Raw genomic sequence first — 13,681 nt, forward strand, 5'->3', positions numbered from 1 at the left:
TAATTATAAACAGAAAGTGAATGACTTAGTAGAATGATTAAAGGAGTCTATCCATCCATCCATCCATCCATCCATCCATCTATCCATCCATCCATCCATCCAATTTCTTCTGCTTACCCGGGGGATGGGTCATGGTGGCAGCAGGCTGAGTAAGTGAAGTCATCCTTCTCCCCAGTGACACTTTCCAACTCCTTCTGGGGGATCCTGATTAGACCAGATGGGATATATAATCCCTCCAGCACATTCTGGGTCTCCAAAGATCTCCAGCCAGAAGACCTCCAAAGGGAGCCGTCCATGAGGCATTCTGGCCAGATGCCTGAACCATCTCAACTGGCTTCTTTTAATGCACTTCTGATCCAGAGGGGCAGCAAGGTCTGCGCTTACGATGTGTTCATGCCACACGCAAAAAAAAATAATTTGTGCAAGTTAATTACATGTGAAGTCAATAAAGATGAGAGTAAATGTGAGTTCACCTCAGGCTGCATGAATGCCACGAATTGAGCAAGCATTGTTTGAATGAGGCGAATTCATGCCGTGTTCAACACACCATTTGCTTCATTCACTTATTCACAAGAGCTTAAAAATTAGAAGTCAAGCAAATCATCAGCGCTGCGATGGCCAATCAGCATGGAGATCCTCCGGTGATGTATTTCATATACGTCACCGGGGGATCTCTGAAGGACCAGACTGGGGGGAAGGAGAAGCCTGTGGAGTCTGTCTGTGGCTACCTGAGCTATACGACACATGCCTGCTCTTCTGGCACAGGAATAAAAAGGAGGTTGCTTGGAGGAAAGGGAGGGAGGAGAGCTGATTGCCTAAACAAATTAAGCCATTAAACTCCTTCTATTTGCGTGTTCAGATATGCACTAGTCGACCATTTGCGTCTGTTATGAACACAACAGTAGTTCTCTCTGGATGTCTGAACTTCTCACCCCAGGGTGGAGAGGTAGATTGACAGGAAAATCTTAAGTTTTGCCTTTTAGCTCAGCTCCCTCTTCTCCACAACTGTCCAGCACAGCACCAGCACACAGTACTGGTAAACAGAGTGTCACCAGTTAATCCAACACCAGTTAAACCTTGACAATGGTCTTGTACATCAGACAAAATAAATGATGAAAGGCTGAGATGTAAGCTAACTGTTCTGGCTTTGTTTTATCAGTTCAGGAACTTTTACAAAAGTGCATGTATCCAAGTTTTTGTTTTTATCCTTCAAAATGTGATTTCTGTTTTTTAAAATGACATCCAGTTACATCCAGCACTTCAATTAACCAAAAATGTCCAGTCCTATTGGATGTATCTTTTAGTTGAATACTAATGTACCTCAGATATTCTCCAGCAGTTTTAAAAGTCAGAAAAATCCTTCATATGTTATAGTTGGAACAGGTTGTATCCTATCCTCTATGACAGACATCTTAATTTTTGCCATAAAAAATGCTGGATGTTATATAACCCTGCTATACAGGGCAGCATTAACTTCAGTTGTAAACTGCTGTTCTGTTGCTGTATCTCATTCAGGTTTTGTTCCTTTTGATGTGCGATTACCCTCGATTATTCTCCATCACTGGCTGCAGGTTCCTTTGCCCAAGTGGCCCCATTCATCTCAACAAAGGTTTGTTTTCCTAAAGCAGGTAGAGTAGCTGGGAATCAAAGAGGGGATTCCATCTTTTGTTACTGTTTTGATTAAATACCCCTGGTAATGGAATTCACAGTGGTTTGGTATTGAGCTCAAAAATAAGGGATTGACAACCTAAAAACATAATTCCTCTAGCAGTAGCCGAGGTATGACAGTATGATGAACAAATCTACATCAATATAAAGAGAACAAACTTCAATAAAAACCGTTAACATGGTTTTATTAAAATTTTGTACATTTCTTTTGCATTTTCCTCACATTAGGTTAAAATAATGTACGATTACATTAGCTTTAAGAGGTTCCTATGTTTATGATTTTAACATCCTGATATACACACAACTGTGAAGTTTAAACAGGCAAATGTGAGTCACTCAAGCTCCTGTCAACTAGGCAGCAGAGCGAGAAGTGGGTTAATATAAACAGGGACACCCTCTGTCAGAGCGATCAGTGGAGGCTGATTGTTTCACACACTGCTTCATTGATCAGTTCAATCAACTGAAGTGAGGCATGAGCACCAAGTTTTACAACCAGGGGCAAAACATCGACACGGGATTGGACACACGTGGCTGCAAGTTGGCACAGAAACGAAGAGTTAATCTGAGTGCACAGCAGGATACAGGACATACAAAACAGATGATGTGCACGCAAAGATCTGTGTGCATCAGAGGGGAAATTCTTTTTTTATTTTTAACCTACTTTTGTGATGATATGTATGAAACGTTTTGCAGCAATTTAACATAAAATTAAATCAAACATGAGAAAGATTTAATTTGATGTCAGAGTTTCTTTTAAATCTCCTAAAATGTGCATCCGTGCACATGTTTCTCCGTGGTTGCTGGGCTGTTTGTGCGTTTTTGATAAGAAGAGCAGGATGTCCGGCAACGAAAGGAGATCCAAGATTTTGAAGAGCAGAGAGACGAACACAAGGGCCTGCAGTGAGGAAGGAAAAGGCCTGTGTATGCTCACACTGATGCTGGAGGAGAACAGGCTGCAGGGGGGTTGTGCAACAGCGGCTGCCTTTAAAGAGCATGTGCAGTCAGGTGGGAAATTCCCCGCTCGCAGTCCCAGCATTCCTTAGGAGCCTTCGCCACATCCAAGTGTCGCTCAGGTGGTGCGCTGGTGTCGCTCTTCCTGTGCGCGTGTGCATGCTTTTTCTCTCTGACAGGCGATTAATGAGCAGGAAGTCCAAATAAGAGAAGCCCAGTCAAGTTCATGACCCTCCCATCCAAGTTGAGTTCCTCACAAGCCAAAACAGGACGAAGACGTCTGTGTGTGCGTCAGCGGGCAAAAACACCAAAACATCAACAGGTCAGAGTGTGCGTTTGATCCCTACATGGGGTCTGAGACTGGCTCCAGGCGCTCATAATGCCACTGTAGTTAGAAATACGCAGACTGTATCATTTCACTGCAGAAACAGTCACACTGCTCTAGATCACAGGCTTCTTTCAGGCCACATTGTGCTGTGACAACTCCCCGAGGGACACGGGTCTGTCACACTAACACAGCACTGTCACGTTACACTCTGCCCGTAAAATCATAAATATAACCCTTTGTAACTCTCAAAGACCAGTCCTTTCCACCTTAAAACTCATCCTCAGACCAATAAAGTGACGTTATCTGATGCAGAAAGTGGGTTAAAGACACCATGTGCCAAAGTCTGACAAGTTTCAGCACCTGCAGAATCAATCATGAGGTTTTGCTGTGTGAGATGACAGTGATGAGAAGTGTTTAGGCACTGGACAGCATGGTAGAGGTGAAGATCTGCTGCAGGATTTGGGGGATCTGCTTGGTGTCCATGGCCACGAAGGATCTGCCAGCTGGGAGAGTCTTCTGGAGTCTGAATGAACAGAGGACAAAAAGATAAAAGTTCAGAGTTAAATGGAAGGATTGCACTTCAGCACCCAAAATATAAAGACAAATGAGGGATTGTTTGGTGAGTGAATGGGTTCTAGAAGTTTCCATAGATGGAGGGAAGTGTCTGAATGAATTAATGGGCTGTCATTCTTAGGGCAGGACAACACAACCACTTCTTCTTCCTCTGATAGCACTCTTTCTTTCCTCTTTTATTAAAGATGTATTTGTGTAGATGCCACTTTTAGGCCTCTGAATGCTTCTTTGCAGGTGCCATTTTGGAGAGGGGTAGCTGCAGCTAAAATGAATTTAAGTCTTTAACAGTGGGAGGTCTGCCACAGATTAAAATACTCACAAGTTGCTGAAATGCTCAGCAACTTTCAAACTACTTGTTTTATTACAAATGTCAAACATGTGCCGTAAAATCCAGTGTTTTAGTTTTTTTGGCAGTCATGATCCCAATGATTCACAACGGTCAGATGTGGGGCAGGAAGTGAAGAACAGCAGTGAAGAACCAATGTGAAAATAGTAAAGTTAGTCCGTTAAAGCTCTAGGTGGACCTGCACAAGGAGGGTAAGACACAGAAGGTCATTGCTGAAAGGCCAGGCTGTTCTCAGAGGCTGTATCAAAGCATATTCATGGAAAGTTGACTGAAGGAAAAGTTTGGTAAGAAAAGGAGCACAAGCAACAGGGATGAAGCTCAGCCTTCAGAGGATTGTCAAACAAAGCAGATTCAAGAACTCAGGGGAGTTTCACAAGGACTGGACTGAGACTGGAGTAAGTGGATCAAGAGCCACTACACAGACGGGTCCAGGAAATGGACTACAAGTGTGGTGTTTTTAGTGTAGAGCCAATCCTGAACCACAGACGTCATCAGTGTCTCACATGGGCTAAGGAGAAAAGGAACAGGACCCAGTGGGTCTCAGTGTTCAAAAGTCCTGTTTTCAGATGAAAGTCAATTTAGTATTTCATTTTTAAATTAAGGTCCCAGAGTCTGGAGGAAGATCAGAGAGACCCAGAATCCTTCAGGTCTCCACAGTCAGTAATGGTTAGGTGTGGCATGTCATCTGCTGATGTTGTCCTCTGGTCTTAATCAAGTACAGAATCAATGCTTTCAGCCGTCTAACAGGAGATTTTAGAATTATTTATACTTCCATCTGCTGAGAAGCTTTATGGAGATGCTGATTTTCTTTTCCAGCAGGGTTTGACACCTGCCCACACTGAAAGTCTTTGTTTTTCTCAAATATCAAATGATTCTCCTCAAAAAGTGCATTGATGTCTAAAAGAAAGCCTCTCAGTTGTGCAGGGAAACTTATCAAATGTGGAGTTAAAAAATGAAAAAATAAGAAGTGGTCAGCAAATATAGAATAGAATAGAATAGAATAGAACAGAACACCTTTATTGTCATTGTATGGTCAGTAAAACAAAATTAAAATGCCATATCTGATAAAACAGTGCTGCTTTAAATAGAGACAGACATTCACAGAACATAGAATCAGCACCATACAATAAAAACTAGAAAAGCACTTGGAGAGCACAGACCTCCACCATTAGCCCTATCTCCTAATAGTAAAGAATCCTTTAAAAAAATTCACTCAATGTCCAAATCTAATCAGTTCTTCCTTATGCCATTTCTGACATTTCCTGAAAATTCCATCAAAATCCTTCCATGACTTTTTGAGTATTGGAAAGGTCCTGGGAGATGGCGGTCCCAAAGAATTTGAAAGTGGAGTCCTTCTCCACCTCCTCGCCATGTATAAGAAGCGGTGTTGGTTCTTCTCTTTGCCTTCTGAAGTCCAACACCATTTCCTTCGTTTTCCCTGTCTTCAGCATCAGATTGTTGGCCTCACACCATGCTAAAAGTCTCCAGACCTGAAGGCAGAGTTGCGGGCTTTCAAGGGCTTACGGTTGGGAAAAACCTGGATGTGTTTGGTCACAGTTACATTTTCTGTACAGCTCTTTATATAGAGCAGTATAGTTTCTGTGTATTCCCCAAGATCCTGATGTTCAAATATGGACCATTCTGTATGGGTGAAGCAGTTCTGGAGCTGAGTGCCCTGGTAGGCAAGGTTTTGATAATCCTATTGCTAGGCTTGGTTTGCCTTATGAGCGGGATGTAAGCTGTAAGAGTAGTGAAAGGTGGTCTGAGAGTCCCAGGTGTGGAAAAGGTAGCTCTGTAAGCATGCTTCAAGTTGGAATAGACATGGTCTAATGTGTTCTTTCCCCTGGTGGCACACTGTACATACTGTACAACTTTGGGGAGTACAGACCTAAGGCATGCTTGGTTAAAGTCCCCAGCAATGATGTGCACACCATTAGGATGGTCTTGTTGCTGTTTGTTTACAGACTCATGCAGCAGGGTGAGAGCTATGCTAACGTTAGCATCCGGTGGTATGTAGACAGCGGTAATAAGAACAGAAGTGAAGTCTCGAGGCAGATAAAAGGGTCTGCATTTCACAGTCAGTGCTTCCTGGTTGGGAGAGCAATGGCTGTAGCTGATGTTACAGTCCTCTGCTCTTACCAGAGTCACTGTTACTGTCATGCTGGTAAAGGGAGCACTTGTTTAGCTGCACTGCTACATCTGGGATGAGTGGGTGGAGCCATGTCTCCATTACAATCATCACATAACAGTCTCAGATGGTAGGGTTGCCAGCGATTTGTAGTTCCAGTTCAGCTATTTTGTGTACAATGGATCTGGCATTGGTGAAGAATATACTTGGCACCAGTGGCTTGTGGGGCTGTTTATGTGGACGAGCTAGCAGACCCACTCGGCAGCCACGCTTCTGCCTTCGTTCACAGGGCCACCTCCGCCGCTTCACTGGCAGGGTTACAATCCAGGTGGAACCCGGTAGCCTCACTATATCCCTTGGGATGTTGTGAGCCTTATGAAAAGTGCTTGTAACATCGATCTGACATTGCATTCCAATTTTTCTCAGGACTGCATGACTGTACATGCGTTTTGCATGAAAACATAATCTCACACACATTATACACACTGCCAATACGAAAAAACAACACCTTTATCAGAGAGCCAAAAGCTGCTGTGTCCATGCGTGCTGCCATCTTCCTAAACTTGGGTGGCTGCAAATTATATTTATTATAAAGAAATAGAAGTGTACTTTATCCACTTGGTTAAACTAGCTAATCTTTTAGGTGTAGCCACCCCTCTTTAAAATGGCGTCTGTGTCGAAGCCTCCAGTGAACAGTAGCAGCCCAGTCAGCATCCATCTCTCTGTTCCCTCATTGTTAATGATCACAAACATTCCTCCAGAGGACAAACAGTAAGCTGTTTGTCCACTGGAGCATGGACCGTCATCGAGGATATAAAGAATCTTTTTAAAGAGACGGAACATAAAATTACATAACAGCTATGTCCAGCTTTAGATACCTACATTTTCTCAGCATGCATGCTTCAATGACATGTGAGTGTTTTATTATCAACCATCTGTCCCTGCACCAAGAAGACAATTCAAGAGGAATTTAGGTATTTTTAGAGAATATATTATTAGATATTTCATGGTTTATATTACTGAAACTTTGTTGCTGTCACAACTGATGAAACCTTCCAGGCAAATGAATGCTGATGGCAATGCTGATGAATGAATGAAATCTTTACTGCCCCTAAAGAAATTTGTCTCACACCCAGACCATAAAAACAAAAATAACAAAACACACCAACATCTTACCTGGACAAAACATGAAGTCACATAAAGTGCATCCCATTTTCCTTATCTTTAATCTCTCTCTTTCTCCCCTTTTTCTCTTTGTCCTATTCTTCTCATATCCCCTTTAGTTTCCTTTACTTGCAGCTACAGTCATGTGCATAAATTTTAGGCATGTAAGGCACTAAGGAATAATCAGGGGCGCTGATGTTGCAAATCTGCCGGTGGTTTACAGGCCTTTGCGACATCCACACTTTGGCCTGGGGCACCCTGGGTCAAGCTTACTTGCCACATCTACATCCATCCATTGTCATTCTTTCAAAAGATTATTTTCACATGCCCCTGGTAATATGCAAGGACATCCAGAGCACAACTGGGGTTGCGTCAATTCCTCCTGCCCTATGGTGCCCTTAGGGAGGCTTATTCGCCACATAAATGCCTTTTGGCCCAAACATGCCTAAAAGTTCTGCACACTACTTTTCTACTTTTTATGAATCCTCATCCTCTCACCTTTCAGCCTGGTCGCCGAGAGATCCAATGAAGATGGCGAAGGCATTGACCTGCGGGTCAGATGTCAGGACCTGGGCAAAGCGCTCAGGTCGGATACCGTAGCGCTCCAGGTTGGCATCGCTGAGCACAACCACAAAGTGCTCATCGGCTTCTTCTCGTGCCAGCTCCTTGATGCTGGCATCGGTGCCCTCCAAAGTGTAGTCGCCACTCATGCAGAACTGAGCGTGTGCATGCATCATCTGCGGAGAAGGAGAGGGAACAAGCCAAGATGACAAAGTTTTACTGATTCAAGGGAAAATCTGATCTGCAGCCAGGTAAAAGCAAGAGACAGACAAAACACAAGCACAGAAAAAAAAGCATAAAACATTAAATGAAGGAGTCTATCAAGCGACATCAGGGTGAGAGGTTAATGAAACATTATTAGAATCCAAAAGTAGACTTTTTCTACATGTAGAAAACGTTATCCTGTTTGACTTTGCCCTTGGGAATCCAATTCCTGTGTACAGAAACTACAGAAATCTCAACATCTTTATGTTATATTTTCTTTTTTTCTCAACAGACTTTTACCTTGAGTACTTTGAGTCTCTGCTTGTTGTTTTTGGGGACTTTATCTGCTCTGACCAGCTCGATGTCGTAACCGTCGCCTGAGTGTCCCACAATGTCATACTGCAGAAAGAAAACAGGTTTAAGAGGGTGAACTGTGCCAAAGCAAATTAAAACTAAAGAACAAACAAATAATACACACAATTATTACTCACAACAACACTGCAAAATCTGAATCTTGCCAAAGAAAAATTCTAAATTCTAATTAAAATAGTCATTACAATCAATATAAGGTAAATTGAGCAAACAAGTCAAGATAAGCACGTTGATCTAAGATATTACTACCAAAAATAAGACTGAAATTACCCAAATTAGAAAATACATCTGCCAAAGACACAGCAAATTATATACAAGATTCTTGATATTAGACATTCATAGTAATGTGGTAAGATTCTTGTCTTTAAATTAGACAAATACAGTTAAGATTTGAATTTTTGCAGTAAACTTTGTGCTACTCAGTCTGGCATCAGCCACATGAATGACCTAAAATAACCCCTGGACCTTGTGATGCTGCAGTAATGTCAGGAAGTAACTTATACCTGCACATGTTACCCTGCCATGCCAACACTCCTCCTACAGATCATCCATCACCGCTGGCTTACATAAGGCTGGATCAGCCTGGCACTGCTAGAAAGCTCTGTGTGTTATTTCAGGACGTATACGTTCTATTTCTAATTAGGACAGCTGTGACTGGTGGGCAGAGGTATGCAACTGTGTGTCTCATCTGTACTTACGGCTGTTGCAGGGTAAAACTGATGTTACGAGTAGAGACACACATTTCTCGGAATTATACTCTTTGAAAGTCACTGGTAGTTCTTGAAAAAAATTCAAGATTCTAAACTGTCATTAAATAAAGTTTATTATTCTTATTCTTCTTATTATTATTATTAATATTATTAACACTTTGTATTAACATCTGTTTTGGCATTCAGATACCAAGTCTACTACACTTAGTTCCTGTCTTCACACTTTGCATCAGCAAGACATCTCCAGAGATGGCCTACAACCAGAACTCACCTGCTTGCCTCTTTTGCAAAAACAGCCCAGGCATCATCTCCGTGACTCCAAGGCTGACCATAGTTTAGTTACATCCTACACTGCTGGCAGTGCAAATGAACAGGGGTGAATTAGCCACAGGCTAAGAGGCTAGTGGCACCTCTATGACAGCTTCTTTCTGTCTTTTTGCAGTAAACATGACTTTAAAGGACTTGGTGACATACTTTTATGCAAAGATCCCTTGTCCAATATTGTTAAGACTGAAATGACAAGAAGCCTGTTTAAGAGCTGGTTTAAGTTTAAATTTTGTTGTTGTTTGATTGACATAAAAGCCAAAATGGTCCCAAATGAAAAGCAGTTTGAGAGCCATAAGACAGACTCTTATTAATGGACTGTGACCTTACAAAGGAGATGGATTTGCTAGACTGTCATCAGGTGAATCCATCTTAGAAAGCTCCACTCTGAAATGATTGCTCCAGGTCTGACAACAGACAGACCAATCAGCTTCATCTGCATAGAACAAGGCAGTAGCTACAGATAGGGTTAAGTTGTAGAGTGAGCTGTTAGCAATGGCAGCCTCTGGTGTAGCAGTTAGCTTAGATGTAGCTATGGTAAAATGGCAGTTTTATCAGAACTGGACCACATTTCTGAAAAAAACAAGAGCAAAGAACAACACTGAAACTGTTTCATAAAAGGTGTTTTCACTTGTTTGTGATCACTACAGGTGGGGTTAAGCTGTTCTGTAAAAAGGTGAAAACTATGGCTTCCACCATGGTAACGACGGGCTTGGATGTAGCTGTAGAAAAGCAGCAGATTAATCAGACCTCGACAATTACACTTTATTTAGACAAAAGCAAAGGGCCACACTGAAAGCTCCTCTCAGCAGAGAAGATGTTTTCAAGACAGTCTGGCACCATATGTCTTAGAGCAGAAATACACACTAAAACGTTCAAAATTAAATCAGATTAATCTTCTGCTTTGGGTTAGGGTTAGGACACAAAAAGTTGAAAACCTGACCAGACAAACCTGATAACAAAACATTTAATAAAGCTAAGTAAACAGTCTGATACAGGATAAAAGCTCATCCTCCTTGAAAACACTCCAACACAGCCAGGCTACCTCCATTAGCTGATTAAGCTACATAACTAACAGAGCTACATAGCGAACAGAGCTAAAGCTGAGCTCACAAAGTGGCTATGTAAGCTACATAGTTATGTTATCTACATAGCTGCAATCGTTTCAGCTACTATTGCTAAAGCTCACATTGCCAAAGCTTACTTAGCTAGACTGGCTAATGTAGTAATGTTAATTACGTAGCTAGCGTAGCGAGCATGGTTATGTTAGCTTTGGCTAAAGCTAGCGCAAGCCCCTGTTCATGTAACTGCTTCAAAAACAGGTCTATACATAATTTAATCCCAGATTAGACCTCTTACCTTTCTTTTCCTCATGTAATGTTTCTCAGTCTCCTATTTATGTGGTTCTTTCACAAATGTAACTGACATACTTCGACTATGACAGGAAACACATTGTACCAGTAAATTACAGTACTTCTTTTCTGAGATGTACAGTGTCTCAGATGAACAGAAATGTACGGTCCACAGCCACACCCCTCTGAATGTCTTAAAGTGTTCAGATAGGCTTCAGCATGAATTTTAGCCACCAACAAGATTCACTGTTCAAACACCATGGCAGACCCAGCCTGTAGAGCTCAGGTTAACACTAGAGCACATCTTCTACCTCATTTAGCCTTGTCACTCTGTTGGCCCACCATAAATGAGACAGACAGAATGATCATCCAATCACCACTGAGAAGTCCTACCCTTCCCAAATTCGTTCTAAGGGAGCTTTGCCATATAAATGTGAAATATATCTGTGTAATGTAAATATGAAACAGTAGTGTCAGGTTAAAACAAATCACACACCTCAGTTTTGTCACACCATACTTTACTGCTTTCTTCTTATTTTGTTATTTAAAGGTGGTTAAACAACTTTTAGATGCAATACAGGATCCACGTGGCAGTAGTTTGGCATCACAACCAATATACTTTTAAAGTGAAGTAAAAGTCACTGATAACTCAAAAATCATGGCCCATTCCTACTTAAAAGGTTAATTTACTATCAGACTTTGTTGTTTCTGGCTGAGCTATGTCTGAACCCTATAACCTTATGAAACCATGCATTTAATTCTTTTTTTCAAAATATAACTGAAATAATATGCTGAAAATAAGCAGTTTTCACCCACTACACATGTATAAGAGCCTTCTGTTCTATTATTGTCTAGTAGCTGTGACAAATTGGTTATGCAGTTATAAAGAGATAAATTCCTGGTCTTAAAGTTTCACCCTTAATCTAAATTTACATGTACAAAAATCCTAAACACACTTTTATGTTTGATCTCAGCTCGTTAATGAATTCATTTCATTATAACAAACATGCACACTTGATCTGAACCTGCAGGTAGCACAGACCGACACACGGCCTGCTGGTTATCAGATGGGCTATTATGTAATGGCTGTTATGCAAAGACAGGAGTCGTACTGACATGTGATGTTTATGACATGTTTAGCAGCAGCGTGTGTTTATATGTGTGTATTTCTGTGTGTTAGATGCTGATATGTGATCAGTATTTGGCTGGGTTGTGTGTCACTGCGGGGCCAAGAAGTCTGTCTTTGGTCTCACTCCCTCTCTCGTCTGTCTGTCTCATGCCCCCGTCTTTTACATCATCCTGCTCTTCCAGCTAAAATTAAATCTTAATTTTCTAAAAATAAAATCTGTTTTCTTTGCACACATACCCTCTAGCGGTCATTGTCAAAGTTATTGATTTGACCTCAATGAGTTTTAATTTTAAGACCACACATGTGGGGGTTAAGAGAAATATCATCAGTGGGCAGAGTTTATTGACACAAGAGTTAGTAAGAAGTGTCCTACTGCAAAACTCCTATTGAAGGATTTCAAGCTGCAAAAGGTAGAATTTCTGCACTGAAATTTTTGTCTTAACTAAAAATGACTACTCCTGTTTTACATATTTTAATTGAGCTCTTACATCAAGTATTTCCAACAGTATTCAAAAACAGAGAAACTCTGAATTTTTAGAGTAGTAACAGAACATGTTTTGTTATGCTGGGTGTCATAACAGGAGCCACAGGGACAGACCTCACTTTTTTATTGTTGCGGTGGAAAACTCTAGATATTAGCTGAAAGGCTGCCACTTAATAAAATGTGAACTGCTACAAGAAGCTGCCATTCTGTTGCTGTATCTCATCCAGGTTTTGTGCTGCTTACTTTAGATCAGTGGTAATTTTGGCAGCTATTTTTAATTTTAGTCTGAGTTTGAGTCTTTAAATGAAATACATTTAAGTTTTAGTCACATTTTAGTCATTTCAACCCTTTTTAGTTTAAGTCTAGTTTTGGTCGAAGAAAACTCAAAACATTTTAGTCTAGTTTTAATCCATAACAAGTCCTCACATTTTAGTCTTTACTTTTAGTCCAAGCATTTTTTTTCTTCCCTAAATCTGGTACCAAGTCATGGAAGTGTTTTCTCTGCACTCTGCTAAACCTGGGGTCTCTGCTGTCTACAGCTGAGAGGCAGAAGAACTACAGCTGCATTGTTTTTTGACAGATTTACTCACAGTGGAGAAATATCACAGATTTTGAATGTCTGACGAAAACTAAGCTACATTTTAGTCTAGATTTCATCATCACAGATCTATTTTTGTTAGTTTTAGTCTAGTTTTTGTAAAGGAAAAAAGGCTGTTGACAAATAGTTTTAGTCATAGCTTTAGTCAGTGAAATTAACACTGCATTCAATACAGCACTCAATGTTGGGGGCCTCATATCAGGGTCTGCTCAGGGCTTCACTATGGCCAGGGAAGGCCCTGTCTGTACCTTCCCCCTAGACAGGTGCATAACAAGCAAGTTTTACTGTAATTAAAAATATGATGTAATTGAGTAGAAAGCTGGTGAAAAAATGGTGCCTAAACCATGCTGGCCTTGCTGTATGGCTGTGAATTCCAGCGAGTTGTGAGCAGTGTATCTGCTGCTTACAACACACAATGTCTAGGAGAATATGTCAATAGCATCCGGCCTTGTACAACGTGTGACGCTAGCAACTGCATATGGGTCATGACAGCATGTGCCTTGGCTCTTAATCCATTTGGAGGTGGAAGCTAACTTTTTAGATGAATTAAAGGTGTGTCATACACACTGGATTTTACTATAATCCTTTTAAAGATTCAGTATTTTATGGTTGCAATTATTCAAATAAAAATGACTGCATCATTACAAAACATGTGGGACCAAAATGTATTAGAGACTGAATATTTGAACAACCTAAATGTATAACTTTAAGAGGACATAGGCATGGTTGAAGCAGATCTCATGGTTGACTAAAGCTGGGGCAGAGGGGCCTGATGAGATCTTTTAACGG

General features: G+C 41.0%; 1 protein-coding gene across 2 annotated transcripts in view; it reads right to left on the reverse strand.

Annotated features, from left to right (window-relative positions):
- Positions 1 to 1,802: 1,802 nt before the first annotated feature.
- vwa8 (von Willebrand factor A domain containing 8) overlaps positions 1,803 to 13,681 on the reverse strand; it is a 101,225-nt gene continuing 89,346 nt past the window's right edge. The window contains exons 43-45 of one of the 2 annotated variants that reach the window (XM_041806697.1): positions 8,224 to 8,322; positions 7,657 to 7,895; positions 1,803 to 3,470 (exon numbers count right to left, since the gene is read on the reverse strand). In XM_041806697.1, the coding sequence (XP_041662631.1) occupies positions 3,362 to 3,470; positions 7,657 to 7,895; positions 8,224 to 8,322 (447 nt within the window). In that variant the 3' untranslated portion in view covers positions 1,803 to 3,361. The remainder of the gene's footprint in view (positions 3,471 to 7,656; positions 7,896 to 8,223; positions 8,323 to 13,681) is intronic. The other variant, XM_041806698.1, reaches the window with a different exon arrangement.

Source organism: Cheilinus undulatus, linkage group 15 (assembly GCF_018320785.1).
Source record: "Cheilinus undulatus linkage group 15, ASM1832078v1, whole genome shotgun sequence".
Classification (NCBI taxonomy): domain Eukaryota; kingdom Metazoa; phylum Chordata; class Actinopteri; order Labriformes; family Labridae; genus Cheilinus; species Cheilinus undulatus.